Below are 14146 nucleotides of genomic sequence, written 5' to 3' on the forward strand. Positions count from 1 at the left end.
AATCTCAGGGTTGTGAGATCCAGCCCGGGTTGGGTTCCATGCTCAGCACGGAGTCTGCTTGAGATTCTCTCTCCTTCCCTCTCCCTGTACACCTCCCCCTGCTTATACTCTCTCTAAAATCAATCTTCTTAAAAATAAACAAATTAATTAATTAAAACACACACAGACACACACAAAACAAAGGGTCGCCTGGATGGCTTAGTCGGTTAAGCAACAGACTCGTGATTTCGGCTCAGGTCATGATCTCAGGGTCATGAAATCAAGCCCTGCAAAGGATTCCATGCTGGGCGTGGAACCTGTTTAAGATTCTCTCTCCCTCTCCATGTGCCCCTCCCCCTCTAAAACAAAATAAAACAAAACAAACAAAACTCCAAGCCATCATGGACACTGTTAACTTCTCTAGCATCTGTCACTTTGCCCTCCATTATCTCTACAAATGACCCTGACTAAATATCTCCCTCTATAGGTGAAATGGGGAATGGTAGCATCCAAAAAGGGCAATTTGCGCTTCTCCCTCATACCGTAGGCATTATACATCTTGGGGCCCAGATCGGGCCTTACAAAGTAGCTGGGTAGCCTAGAAGCCAGATTGAGCCTGCCATCTCGTTTGGTATATTCTGGCAAGGGAAGGTTCTCCATCAGATCTTCAAACCTATAAAAGATCAGGAAAGATGACTTAGCTTGTTACAGGGGAAAAAAGCAAAGAGGCAAAGTCCCCTTTTCTATAATTACTTTGAGATGCTCCAGCAAGGCATAAGTGTCTCAAGATGACCCACTGTAGTTCACTAACCTTGTTGGCATCATGTCCCGAAAATCTTCCCCAGGAGGCCAGTCCTTGAGTTTAAGCACCATTGGCTGCCCATCTTCTGATCTTAATCGCTCTGGAAGATAGAAAGCACTCCCATAATCTGCTAGTTTGGCTCCTGCCTGATTTTCCAGTGACCAGAAGTTTTAGGAGACTAACTTCTTATTTTCAGACTTGTAACCTGTCATAACGGACTTTGTTTTCCTCACCCACTGCTTTAGTACATGCTATATTTTTCCATCTCACAGGAATTCCAGCCCCCTTCCTCAGTGAAAGTGCTCCACACAACCCATGGGAGCATGTGTATTCTGGGAGCCATGTTACTGCCATGAGAGCTACCTGGTTGGCACCAAGACAGAACATGTGTTCCAACACCCGCCCCCCCACGTGCCAAGAAGATTTCATTTCAGTCCAGGGGCAGTGCTGGGTGTATAGATGCTCAGTCTGCCAGTATCAAAGCTACTTACTGCATATGATCTCGAAGCCATCCCAGAAATCCCGAACTTTCACATCGGAAATTATAGCACAGTTCCTGCAGTTCACCAAGTCCACATCCTGGTCTCCAAATTCCTGGCTAAAGGCTTCTGGCTTCCAGAGTTCAGACTTGAGCTTTTTATGTACCCCTGAAACCAGCACTGGCTGTGGAAACAAAAATATCCTGATCAGAACCATTTAGGAATACTTTTAGCTCAGGGCTAAGGGACAGAAAGGAGGTTTCCTGGGGACAACCTCCTCTTCTTCATGATGATTTACTGTTCTTTCCCAGTTTCACAATCTAAAGATTTGAACATGGCAGTTTCAGGAAATGGAAACTACTTCTACTCCATCATTATTCTTGATTCTCACCCTGGGAGGCATGCCACAGAAATCACTTCTGTTGCTCTGGCATCTACCACTATTTTGCGTTGAGAGAACAAAAAGCTGACAAATGCACCTTTGAGAATACTTCCTCGCATCTAGAATGAAAAACTATCCAGACAATTCCATAACCTCCCCCTTTCTCAAGCACCTGCTAAAGCATAAGAATTAGCAAGTGTTATCACACTATCATTCAAACTTGTGTGGCCTTGAAATGTTTACCTAGAACAGTACCACTCACTTCCACCCACCTTCACCTTACCCCCATGTCACACTTAAGGGTTTTCCTCTAAAGGTGTCATTAACGGCAGATCACCACTTCACAGACATTTCAACTGCCCTTTTAAGAACACAGAGCTACACACTATATAGAAATATAAGAATTATATAGAAATAGAAGGAACCACGATATATGTTTAGGAATCTTCTGATTTTTTTTAAACCCAAGAAAAATCGAAGTAGCAAGGCTGTCTAAGATGAACTTACTATGTTTTAATCTCCCTGGCAAAAAGTCTCCCAGACAGAAATGAAACTCTCCTGGCAGCTGTGGTGGATAAGCAGCCAGCCGGCCCAGGTAACTGCTTATTCTTACTTACCTGGCCTTGCTTCCAACACTCCCGGAAGATCTTCCAATTGTTTTTGTTGCTGGGGTCATGAAGACACAGAAGTCTGCCATCACAGAGCCAGGAGTGAGAGGTATGGGGGTCCAGCACATTTAACCCCATCACCATCTCCTTCACTTCCTTTTGGGTATCAGTCAAGTTACAGGCCCGCTTTGCAGCATCTGAGGTTTTCTTATTTTCTACCACTGAGGCAATGATGTGGTCAAGGAAGTTGGGTAGGCTGGCCTTGTTCTTCACTCCCTGCCACACACAATTCCATCAGGTAAGTCTGACTGAGGCACCATGAGAAGAGCATTCACAAAACTGCCTCCCAGCTCTCTTCACAAGAAGGAGTTCTGATTTACCTCATTAAGTTTCATAAAAGTTACTGAAACTGCTTTTGTAACTGAAGGGCGGGGCCTATTAAGTCAAGATCTTAAATTTTCCTGTCCTCCACATTGTGCTTCACGTTCATAAAAGAAAGGTACGGAAAGATCCCCTCTGCCTCAAGAGACTGGAGACCTAAGAAATATCTTTGGCATCCAGCCTGGTAGTAAGGATTTGCATGGAGACCACAGGGATCACAGAATACTGTAGCTGAGTGGAAACGATCATTGACTTTGAAGGTTATAATTTTTTTTTCTCACCAGCATGCCCAAGGGATACAATACTTCAATTAAGTACTAAAGAGACTTATCAAGGCAGTGCCTTTTTTAACCAGGGAGTATAGCCCAATAAAGGGGTAAACCAAAGTATCCAACTGGAAAGGTATAATCTGAAAGAAGTCTCCTAATCCCAATTCTTCCCCTGCTTCTCACACAAGTGAGAATCTCTCACATGTTTCAGGTGATGGGAAAGCTCAGGCTCAGAAATCAAAATGACATCTGTAATGTCAGAACTGAGAGTGCTTTTGTAAACATGATTATTCCTATGCCTGAAATATCACTAATCATTATTTGTACAGAGTATATGTAATCATGTAACTTCCTGGGAAAACTAAAAAAGAAAAAGGAGAACTGACAGAGCATGTACAAATAAAACAGAGCCAAAAGTAATTTATTAAGTCTCGAATCCAAAAGAGAAACAAATAATCCACATAGTACAGGGCTCAACCACCCACAGATCATCGAATTTCAGCCATTAATCATAAAAAAGAATTTGATAAGCATGTTCACGTACTTGCTTGAAATGATCTCGAAGATAATACAAACTGAAAGCAGAAAAGCAAGGTGTAGAACACGTGTGTAAAAAGAGGGGGAAGAAACTCTATATGTGTGTGTGTATATATATATATACACACACACCGTAAGCCCCTGAAATGATGACTGACCTCCAGAAAGGAAAACAGGTAGCTGGGAGACGACGATGGGAAGGAGACTTCTCACTCTATCATTTAAATTTTGTATCTTGTGAATTCCTTCATTCAGTAAATGCTTAACAAACACCTACTATGTATCAAACTGTGGCACTAGTGATTCAGAAGTGAATAAAAGTAAAAAAATCCTTTAAGGAGAGGTAAGACAGAAAAGAAATCAAACATGGTGATGAATGCTACGGAAAAAACATGAAGTGCCAGGAAGACAGTTATGGAGGAGAATGGGAGTGTGATGGACTTTAAAAAGGGTGATTTAAGAAGAAGGCTTACAGGATGTGACATTTCAGGAGGGAGGAGACGAAACTGATGATGAAGCAAGCCTGTGGTTACATGGGAAAGTTCGTTCCAGGTGGAAGAAAAGGACAAGTGCAAAGGCTCTGAGGAGGGAGGCTGCCTGGTCCCATTCAGAGAACAAGAAGGTGGGGGTGGCCAGAGCAGCATGCACAAGGAGAGTGGTAGCTGAAGCCAGGGAAGAGCGGGGAAGACGCACGGATAGGGCTGGAGCCTTCCGGTCCACTGAAAGGACTCTGTTTACACTATGAGAGAAATAGGAAGCCCTCGAAGGACTTTAGGCAGAGCTGCCATAAATCATGACAATGAGATCACTTATATTTTAAAAGACTCACTCTAGCTGCTGTGCTGACAACAGACTACAGAGTGCAGAAGGGAAGAAATAAAGGGGAACTATAAGGAGTTTACTACAAACACGCAGGAAAAGGGAGGATGTTGGCTCAGACCAGATGGGAAGTGGTGGAGCTGATGAGAAATGGGTGGACTCTGAATCCATTTTAAAGATCAAACTGAGGATGTGCTGGCAGATTAGATATGACATGTGAGAGACGACTCCAAGATTTCTGGCCAAGCAATGGGAAAAATGCAGATGCCCATGACCAAGAGAGGAAACTAAAGGAGAAGCAGGCTTATGGGCAGAAGAGGCAGGAATGTGGTCTTACACGCGTTAGGTTTGAGGTGTCTATTAGATATCCAAGAGAAGGGGGCATGGATATACCGCCTAGGTTAAAAAAAAAAAAAATTAATGCCCATTATTGTCAAGAAAATAGTGATTTCTGCTGACTGAAAATTACAATGTCTCAATTTCTACTGACTTCTTAACACGGCACAAAAAGCTCACGATTTAAAAGGATCCCAAACATTCCCCAAACTCAATGTAAAGAAAGATCTTGTCAGCTGGACAGACAATGTACAGAATACAAGTTACCCATATAAACTCTAACCCACTTATCATATCTGATGGCTCTTCACTGGAAAAGGCTAGAGTTGTAGAAAAACTTACTGCTGAGGATGTAGAGAAGACCGGGGGGAAGGGTATGCCTGTGTCCAAGGGGGTCTGAGGAAGCTTTCCGGGCCCGGAGTGAAGGAGGTCTCGAAGGCTAGAGCCTTCGGTTTTGTTGTTGGAGGCAGTGGGACCCAGTAACAGACTGTTAAAAAGCTTTGGAGTCAACGGAGAGACCTTTGCAGTGGAGTTGAACGAGTCCAGCCCAAAGGGTGAATGAGACTCTTTACTGAGCACCGACCTCAGGGATCCTGCTTCTGTAAGGACATAACCGGGAATAGCATTAGGCATGATAAGGAACATCCAGCAGGCAAGTGACTCCTAAATATTAGCCAAGTGGTAAGGAGGAGAGACTTTCCCCTCCCTGCCCCGCAAGCTACATACGGTTTGTCTGGGTCAAGCCTGACCAGGTAGGCCTATAGTAGGATCATGGCCAAGGAGAAGCTCTCCTACTTCTTCTTTCCTTTCCCCGATCTGGATTTCAAACTTCCTCTTGTTCCCATCCATCTTTCATCTCCCTCGTTTGCTAAGACAGTGTTTCTGCAATGGGGTCTCCAGAACACTTGTACTGGAATCACCTAGAGTGATCACTAGAAATGGAGATTCTTGATCGTACTCTTAAGAGATTGTCATTTAATAGTTCTGGTGGGGCACAGGAATCTGCATTTTTAACAATTCCCCAGGTGACTCTTTGTGCCTACTGAAAATCAACCCTGGCTGCATAGCAGAACCACCTGGAAGCTTATTAAAAATCTATTGATTCTGACTAAAGAGGTCTGGGGGTACAGCCCAGGCATGTGCCTTTTAAAAAAAGCTCCACTTCTAGAAAGAAAATGAAAGAGATTCCCTCATTTCATGTGATTAGCAAGAGAAAGCAAGCACCATGTTTCATAAATGTGGATGGTAATGTGTGAGTTTGAAGAATCCCGGAGTAACTTGAGTGTTCTACCCACAGACAGGGCAGAGGCTTATGTTTATCTCACCTTTTGTTTCCTCTTTAGCCTTCTGAGTTGCTAAGTCTGCCAACCAGTGCAGGGCTGAAGAGGGGGGAGCTGTGTCAGGGCAAGGGGGCCTGATGGCTTTTAGCTCACTATTGCTATTTGAAGTTGAACTCTCTGCTTTCAGAGCCTCATCAGATCTGACGTCAGTGCTGTCGGCTCTCGGAACATGGTCGGTCTCTGATGTTACTGCTGCAGGTCCTCCTCCGCCTGAGAAGGTGCTTTCACTTCCAGAAGAGGCACTAGGGTTTATGCTAGGAAGCTAAGCACAGAAGGCCAAGACGGTTAGAGTGCTATCCTTGCATAGGAAAAAAAAACACATAGTAAGGGCTGCTGACACTGAAAAAGTCTAGGAAAACAACATGAAACTGTCCCATAAACTGCTATTTCATTCATTCATTCATTCATTCATTTACCATATATTTAAGGAGTCCTACAATGTGACAGAAACTATGCTTGGTTCTGTGGAAAGAATAGTGCACATAACAATAAATAATACAATATATTTTAAAATGTTATTAAACTATATTTATGTAGCGTGCCTGAAGCTCAATTTCTGCAATGGCAAACAGGTGATTAGAACGTGACCTCATAAAGCTGTTCTGAGGATTAAATGAGATAGTATATGCCAAGAGCTCAGTATAGTGTTCGGCACACATAAATTCTCCATAAATGTTTATCGTTCTATTACTGAATTTTCCAGATGATTTGCTCTAATATGCCGAGTCTACTGAAAATATATCTTGAGATTCATCAGCCTTAATTCCTGTGCCTCCTACTGACCATATGTTAGTTGTGTTCTTGGAAAGCCCTCCAAATATAAGCAGGTAGGGGGGTGTGTGTGTGCGTGTGCATGTGTGTTTTTATTTTTATTTTTTTTAAAGATTTTATTTATTTATTTGAGAGAGAATGAGAGAGAGAGAGCACACGAGAGGGGGGAGGATCAGAGGGAGAAGTAGACCCCCTGCTAAGCAAGGAGCCCGATATGGGACTCAATCCCGGGACTCCAGGATCATGACCTGAGCCAAAGGCAGTCGCTTAACCAACTGAGCCACCCAGGCACCCTGCATGTGTGTTTTTAAAACAGCCTCTTGTTCAAAACAGTTACCATCAAACCGGAATGACCTCCACCTCTGACAGGGCAATGAGCAAACCACTGCCTCTCTGGAGGCCTGGCATTGTTTTCAGGGTAGAATGATCCCAGCTCAGCAGGCCAATCTTCATATTTCTGTCCTCAGTAACTAACATGACAAGGACAGGGACCATGCACACAGATAGGACTGCCTTCCTAGTAACATTTTCTATACTTCTCACCTGCACAAGGACCCTGAAGTATAAATCTTGACAAGATGCAGAGAATTTCTTTGTGCTATTTATCAACCCAACCTGAACTGGTTTTAAAGATGAAGAGAAACTCATACCAGGCAGAGGGAATTCAAATCCCTTGAGTAGCTTTTTTGGGGCTCCCTCTAGAAACACTTCTCCATCCCCTAATTCCTCAGGTATCCTACAGTAACCTAGGACAACACAGGTGAAAATGGGGCATTTCCTGGTACTAAGAAGCGAAATTTCTCTCATTTATACCCACACATACCACTTTACCTGTGACATCCCATTGGTGACAGCAGGTCTCAATACAGATTTGTTCTGCCGACTAATACAAGGGCAGTTTGCTTTTATTCCCCACTTGCCCCGGGCAGCATGTACCATGTCTCCAATATTGTAAAGAGCTGGAAGAAAGACAGCAACAACAAAAGCCTCAGAAAGTTTCATGTATTGTGCTAAGGATCTCATTTACATTATCTTCCTCAACCCTTACCACATTTCAATGAGGTAGTAGCTTTTACCCTCAAATTTTTTTTGAAAATATTTTTTTTTAATTAAAAAAAATTTTTTTTTTTTTAAGATTTTATTTATTTGACAGAGAGAGAGAGAGCGCACAAGCAGGGGGAGTGGGAGAAGCAGGCTCCCTGCTGAGCAGAGGCTTGATCCCAGGACCCTGGCATCATGAGCTGAGCCGAAGGTAGACACTTAACCGACTGAGCCACCTGGGCGCTCCTAAATTTATTTTTTAAGTAGGCCCCACACCCAGACCTCAAGACCCTGAAATTAAGAGTCACATGTTTTACTGACTAAACCAGCCAGGCACCCCTAAAGATTGTATTTTTTAAGTAATCACTACACCTAATATAGGGCTCAAACTCACAACCCCAAGATCAAGAGTCGCACACTGCACCGACTGAGCCAGCCAGGCGCCCCATACTCTCAATTTTTGATGATGAAACTGATACTCAGAGAAGTTTACGTCATTTGCTCAAGCACACATAGTTGGTAAATGGGAGTACTAATAGTTTAACTGAGGTATACCTAGCTCTGAAGTTCTGTGCACTCTTAACTACTAAGCTACACTCCCTCTTCTAGTAAACATTAACAAGGTGACCTGCAGGAGAAACTCTAGGGTTAGATTCCTCAATGTTCGAGAGCATGCAAACATTTTGAATTGTATACTTGAGATTTATATGCTTTAAGTTATACCTAACTTAAACGTGGGGAAAAAACCAGACCAATGTAAACTTAATGTGAACATTTACAATCAATGCTTAGATCAGTAGGGAGCAGGCATCCTATCAGTGCACTAAGGGAACCCTTCTGCTTGGAAGCCCTGGGGTATAAGGATCCAAAGAGTGCTCCTGCCACAGCAGAGGAGAATACAGATAGTAGATTGACCATCTTCAATGTGTATGTGTTATCGGAAGTGTGGAAGCCGGAAACAGACTTATGGAGGAATCAGTGAAGTAAGCTGGGACTGTGACATAAACACGACCATTCATTCCTACTGTTAAGCTGCCTTCTTCATGGATTCAAGAGGTCTGAGTAGCTTCAGCTGGATTTTTACAAACCTAAAATCAAAAATCTTTCTGGAAACATGTGGGACTTTCTCTATTCTGATCCTGCCAACCACAGGAATGTAAAATGTTATGTAGAAAAGCAACCAACTTCTCTAACCAGAAAGATGAGGCAAAGTGTGTGCACTGGCTGCATAAAATCTAACCGATATCTAACGATTCAAACTGTCAGAAAAATCTGGGGAGGCGTAACAAAAATCAGGCCAAGATAAACCATTTCACCAGATTTTATGGTGTGTGAATTATAACTCAATTAAATTAAAAACACTTTTTTCCCCACCAAAATTTTTTATTTTTAATATTTTAAAAAATGTTTATTTAAGTAATCTCTACACCCAATGTAGGGCTCAAACTCACAACCCCGAAATCAAGAGCCACCATTCCTCCAACTGAGCCAGCCAGGAGCCCCTCTTTCACCAAATTTAAAAAAGAACTCCCTTAACCTGTGCCAGGGATGATCTGTGTGGGCATGAGATTCTCTGGTTCATGGGACTGTCCCTTTGCACACTTCAACCAGGAGAAAACCTCTTCATCACCCATCTCTTCTGTCTCTGAAACAGAAATGAAATGACTTCATTTATTTTGCGAGGGTCACAAGATGTATCCTCCTTAGTGAGTAAGAGTTTCAGATCCTAAAGGTCAATTTTCTCATGGGCCAGAGAGGATAACATCTAACTTTTAAAAAATCTGGTTCATTGTTTTATTGTTATCTCTTGTATATACATACAAAAAATTTAACAATTTAAAGTGTGCACTTCAATGAATTTTGACAAATGTATACAATTGTATAAACACTACCACCATCATGATATAGAACATTTCCATCTCTCTTCCTGATGTTCCCTCAAGTCCTTTGCTTATGGTCAAAAGCCTTTTCTTAACCTCTGGCCACCACTGATCAACTTTCTAATACTAATGTTTTGCTTTTTCTAGAATTTCATATAACTGGAAGCATACAGTATATAGTCATTTGTGTTGGGTTTCTTTCAGATAGCATGATTTGAGATTTATACATATTGTTCATGTATCAGTAATTCATTCCTTTTTATGGCTGAGTACTTTTCCATGGTATGGATATACTTTAAAAAAACAACAAAAACCCCTCATTCAACAGCTGGTGAACAGTTGGATTGTTTCCAATTTTGGGCTATTATGAATAAAGTTGCTATAAACATCTAAGGACAATCTTTTATGTGGACACGCTTTCATTTCTCTCATAAATACCTAGAAGGGGGATGCTGGGTCACATGGTACGTTTATGTTTAAATTTGTAAGAAATGGCCATACCAGGTTTTCCAAAGTGATGGTACCAATTTGCATTCCTACCAGCAATTTTAAGAGTTCTAGTTCCTCCACATCCTTGGCAACACTTGGTACTGTCAGTTTCTAAAATTCTAGCCTTCCAAGTGGATATTAGGGATTTTTCATTATGGTTTTAATTTTCCATTGATCTATCTTCTTTGATAAAGTATCTGTTCAAATCTTTTGCTCACTTAAAAATTGGGTTGTCTTCTTATTGAGTTATAAGAGGTCTTTACGGTGGATTCAAGTCCTTTAACAAATATGGAAGGCTTGCCTTTTGACTGTTTTTGAAGAGCAAAAACTTTCAAATTTGATAGTATTTTTTCTTTTGCTTTTTGTGTCCTATCTAAAAAATACTTATCCAACCCAAGGACACAAAGATCTTCTATTTTTTCCTTTTAGAGGTTTTTATAGTTTTAAGCTTTTATGTTTAGGCCTATGATTTACTTAAGAGTTAACTTTTAATATATGGAGTGAGTAAAAATTAAGTTTGAGTATGAATACACAATTATTCCAGTACCATTTGTTGAAAGAACTATCTTTTCCCCACTGAATTACTGTGGCACCTTTGTCAACTAATCAATTGATTATATATGTGTGTATTATCTCTGTTCTATTGTATTACCACAGTGCCTTGATTCCTATAGCTTTATAATAACTCTTAAAATGAAGTAGTTCAAATCCTCCAACTGCCTTTTCAAAATTGTTTTGATTATTCTAGTCCTTTGAATTTCATATAAATTTTAGAACCAGCTTGTCAATTTCTACAAAAAGGTCTACTGGGATTTTGATTTGAATTACATGTAATAGATTAATTTGGAAGAAGTAACATCTTAATACACAATCTTCTTTCCATGAATATGGCACATCTCTGCATTTATTTAGTCTTTTTTCATTTTTCTCAGCAATATGTTGCAGTTCTCAGTGTATGTGTTTTTTGCATTTTGACTAAATTTATCCCTACCCAATTCATGTTTTTTTGATGCTACCATAAATAATACTGATTTAAAAATTCAAATTACTCATTGACACCATACAGAAATAGAATTGATTTTTGTTGTGTTGAGTTTGTCCTGCAATCTTGCTAAACTCATATTTTAGTTCTTATAGCTTTTTTGTAGATTTCTTGGGGTTTTTGTTTTTTTTTTGAAGTTTCCCCCAGCCAAATAATCTCTACATCTGGGGTGCCTGGCTGGCTCAGTCGGTAGAACACATGACTCTTGAAGTTGACTTGGGTTGTGAGTGTAAGCCCCACAGCGGGTGTAGAGATTACCTAAAAATAAAATATTAAAAAAAAAAAAAAAAAGACTACAAAGTTAAAAAAAGAACAAATCTCTACACCCAACATGGGGCATGAACCCATGACCCCGAGATCAAGAGTAACACCCTCTTCTGACTGGGCCAGCCAGGCACTCTACTTGGTATTTTCTATATAGATGATCATGTCACCAGGAAATAAAAAAACATTTTACTTTGTTCCAGTCTATATGCCTTTTTGGGGGAGGAGGGGTATGCTTTTATTTCTTCATGTGGACTAGTAACTTCAGCTCAGTGCTGAATAGAAGTTATGAAAAGTAGACACCTTGCTTTGCTCCTGATCTCAGGGAGAAAAATTCAGTCTTTTGCATTATGTAAGATGTTCCTACCTATATCTATCTAGGTTCAGTGTTTTTCAACCTTTATTTCTTTATCACTCCCTCAAAGACCTTTTTAGACATTTTTTTTTTTTTGTAATTATGCTACCCACCCCAAGAAAACTGAATACAAGATACACTGTGTATCTGTTTATTTGTCCCATTTTTTGCTACATTTTCCTCCGTCTTTTGAATTAACTGCTTTTATGATTTGATTTTGTCTCTACTTCTGGCTTATTTAGCTATATATACCTCTTAGTTATTGTTTGCTCTAGGGTTTGTAGTATCTCTAACTTAGCACAGTCTATCTTCAAATATCATACCACTCTTCACACACAGTGTGAGACCCTTATGAAACTATTCCTCCATTTCCCTTTCTTTTGTGCTGTTACTATGTATTTTAATTTTACATATATAATCAACCCCACATTACATTGCTACTTTTCCTTTAAACAGCTATCTTTTAAAAAGATTAAGAAAGTCTTTTATATGTACTCACATATTTATCACATAGGAAGTTTTTCATTCCTTTGTGTAAATCCGAATTCCCTTACTATATCAATTGTTTTCCCTGAATAAAACTACCTTTGAGTGTGAATCTGCTGGGGATGATCTCTATCAGCTTTTCTTGGTCTGAAAAACTATTTCACTCTCATTTTTGAAAGATATTTTCAGTAGGTATGAATTTCAGGTTAAAAGGTTTGTTTTTAGGACTTGCAGATGTTCCATTGTCTTCGGGTAAACAGGGTTTCTGACAAGTTGGCTGTCATTCTTATCTTTGTTACTTTGTATATAATATGTTGTATTTTTTTTTCCTTCCTGTGATTTTCAGATTTTCTCTTTATCACTGCTTTTAAGTTAGGTGAGTTATGATGTGCTTTGGGTGGTTTTCTTAATGCTTCTTCTGTTTGAGATTGTTGGATTTGTGGTTTTATAGCTTTTTCATCAAATTTGGAAAATTTATGGCTCTATTTGTTTAGGTATTTTTTATATCTGCCTTCCCACTGTTTCTCTTTCTGGAACTCCCAACAATTATATGTTTGGTAGACTGCCTGGTATTTCATATACTTCAACAAGTCACTCTTCAATTTATAAAAGTTTAAGTCTTTCTTCTCTCTGTGCTTAGTGTTGGTTTTCTACTGTTATGCCTAACTTCAGCTTCTTCTGCAGTGTCTCATTTGCTATTATCCCACCTAGTGTAATTTTTTTTGAGGTATTTTTCATCCCTATATGATTCACTTGGGTCCCTTATGTATTTTGTTTCTCTACTCATGTTCATGTCTCCCTTTATGTCTTTCAATATATTTATATCATTTATAATAGCAGCTTTAAGGTCCTTTTACAGTAATTCTATCATCACTGTCATTTCTGGATTTGTTTCTATTGATGATTTGTTTCCCCCAGATTATTGGTCATATTATCCTGCTTTTTTACATATCTGATTATGCTTTTATTTAAAAATTTTTTATTACTGAAGTATAGTTGACATATAGTTGATATACTGAAGCAGTTTCAGGTTTACAACATAGTGATTTGACAATTCTATACATTACTCAATGCTCAACATGATAAATGTAGTTGCCATCTGTCACCATACAGTGTTATTACAACATTAATTACTATATTCCCTGTGCCATACTTTTCATCCCTGTGACTTATTTATTTTATCACTGGAACTCTGTACCTCTTAACCCCTCTCACCTATTTTGCTCACCTCCCACTGCTTCCCCTCAGGCAATCACTAGTCTGTTCTCTGCATTTACTTATGAGTTTACTTATTTGTTCATATTAGTTTTTATTTTTATTTTTTTTTTAATTATTATTTTTTAGAGAGAGCAAGAGCGTGCGAGGGGGGTGGGGGAGGGGGAGAGAATCTTTTTTTTTTTTAAAGATTTTATTTATTTGGCAAGAGATATGGTGGAACACAAGCAGGGGGAGTGGGACGGGAGAGAAGCAGGCTTCCCGCAGAGCAGGGAGCCCGATGTAGGGCTCGACCCCAGACCCTTGGGATCATGGCCTGAGCCGAAGGCCGATGCTTAACGACTGAGCCACCCAGGTGCCCGAGAGGGAGAGAAAATCTTAAGCAGGCTCCAAGCCCAGCGTAGAGCCTGACGTGGGGCACAATCTCATGATCCTGAGATCATGACCTGAGCTGAAATCAAGAGTTGGACGCTTAACTGACTGAACCACCCAGGCACCCCTTTATTATTTTTTAATTAAAAAAAATTTTTCTTGGGGCGCCTGGGTGGCTCAGTTGGTTAAGCGACTGCCTTCGGCTCAGGTCATGATCCTGGAGTCCCGGGATCGAGTCCCACATGGGGCTCCTTGCTCGGCGGGGAGTCTGCTTCTCCCTCTGCCCCTCCCCCCTCTCA

At 40.4% G+C, this 14146-nt stretch overlaps 1 protein-coding gene across 1 annotated transcript; it reads right to left on the reverse strand.

The window, feature by feature from the left end:
* Positions 1–384: 384 nt before the first annotated feature.
* LOC102727925 (lysine-specific demethylase 3B) lies at positions 385–13684 on the reverse strand. Its single transcript, XM_081811573.1, has 8 exons — positions 9282–13684; positions 7535–7662; positions 5918–6194; positions 4935–5191; positions 2260–2526; positions 1273–1444; positions 791–881; positions 385–652 (listed from the first exon to the last, which is right to left on the reverse strand). Exons 1-8 carry the CDS (start codon positions 9376–9378, stop codon positions 400–402), a joined length of 1542 nt encoding a protein of 513 aa, XP_081667699.1. The 5' UTR covers positions 9379–13684; the 3' UTR covers positions 385–399.
* Between the last annotated feature and the right edge of the window lie 462 nt (positions 13685–14146).

This window comes from Leptonychotes weddellii, unplaced genomic scaffold (assembly GCF_054177405.1).
Source record: "Leptonychotes weddellii isolate Sample4059 unplaced genomic scaffold, ASM5417740v2 HiC_scaffold_851, whole genome shotgun sequence".
NCBI lineage: Eukaryota > Metazoa > Chordata > Mammalia > Carnivora > Phocidae > Leptonychotes > Leptonychotes weddellii.

Excerpts from the sequence above, each read along its gene's own strand:
- LOC102727925 (XM_081811573.1), bottom strand. The coding sequence starts at position 9,378 with ATGGGTGATGAAGAGGTTTTCTCCTGGTTGAAGTGTGCAAAGGGACAG. Across the intron at positions 7,663-9,281 it reads ACAGATCATCCCTGGCACAG|CTCTTTACAATATTGGAGAC; the intron begins GTTAAGGGAGTT and ends TCTTTCTTCCAG. Across the intron at positions 5,192-5,917 it reads GGCTAAAGAGGAAACAAAAG|AAGCAGGATCCCTGAGGTCG; the intron begins GTGAGATAAACA and ends ATGTCCTTACAG.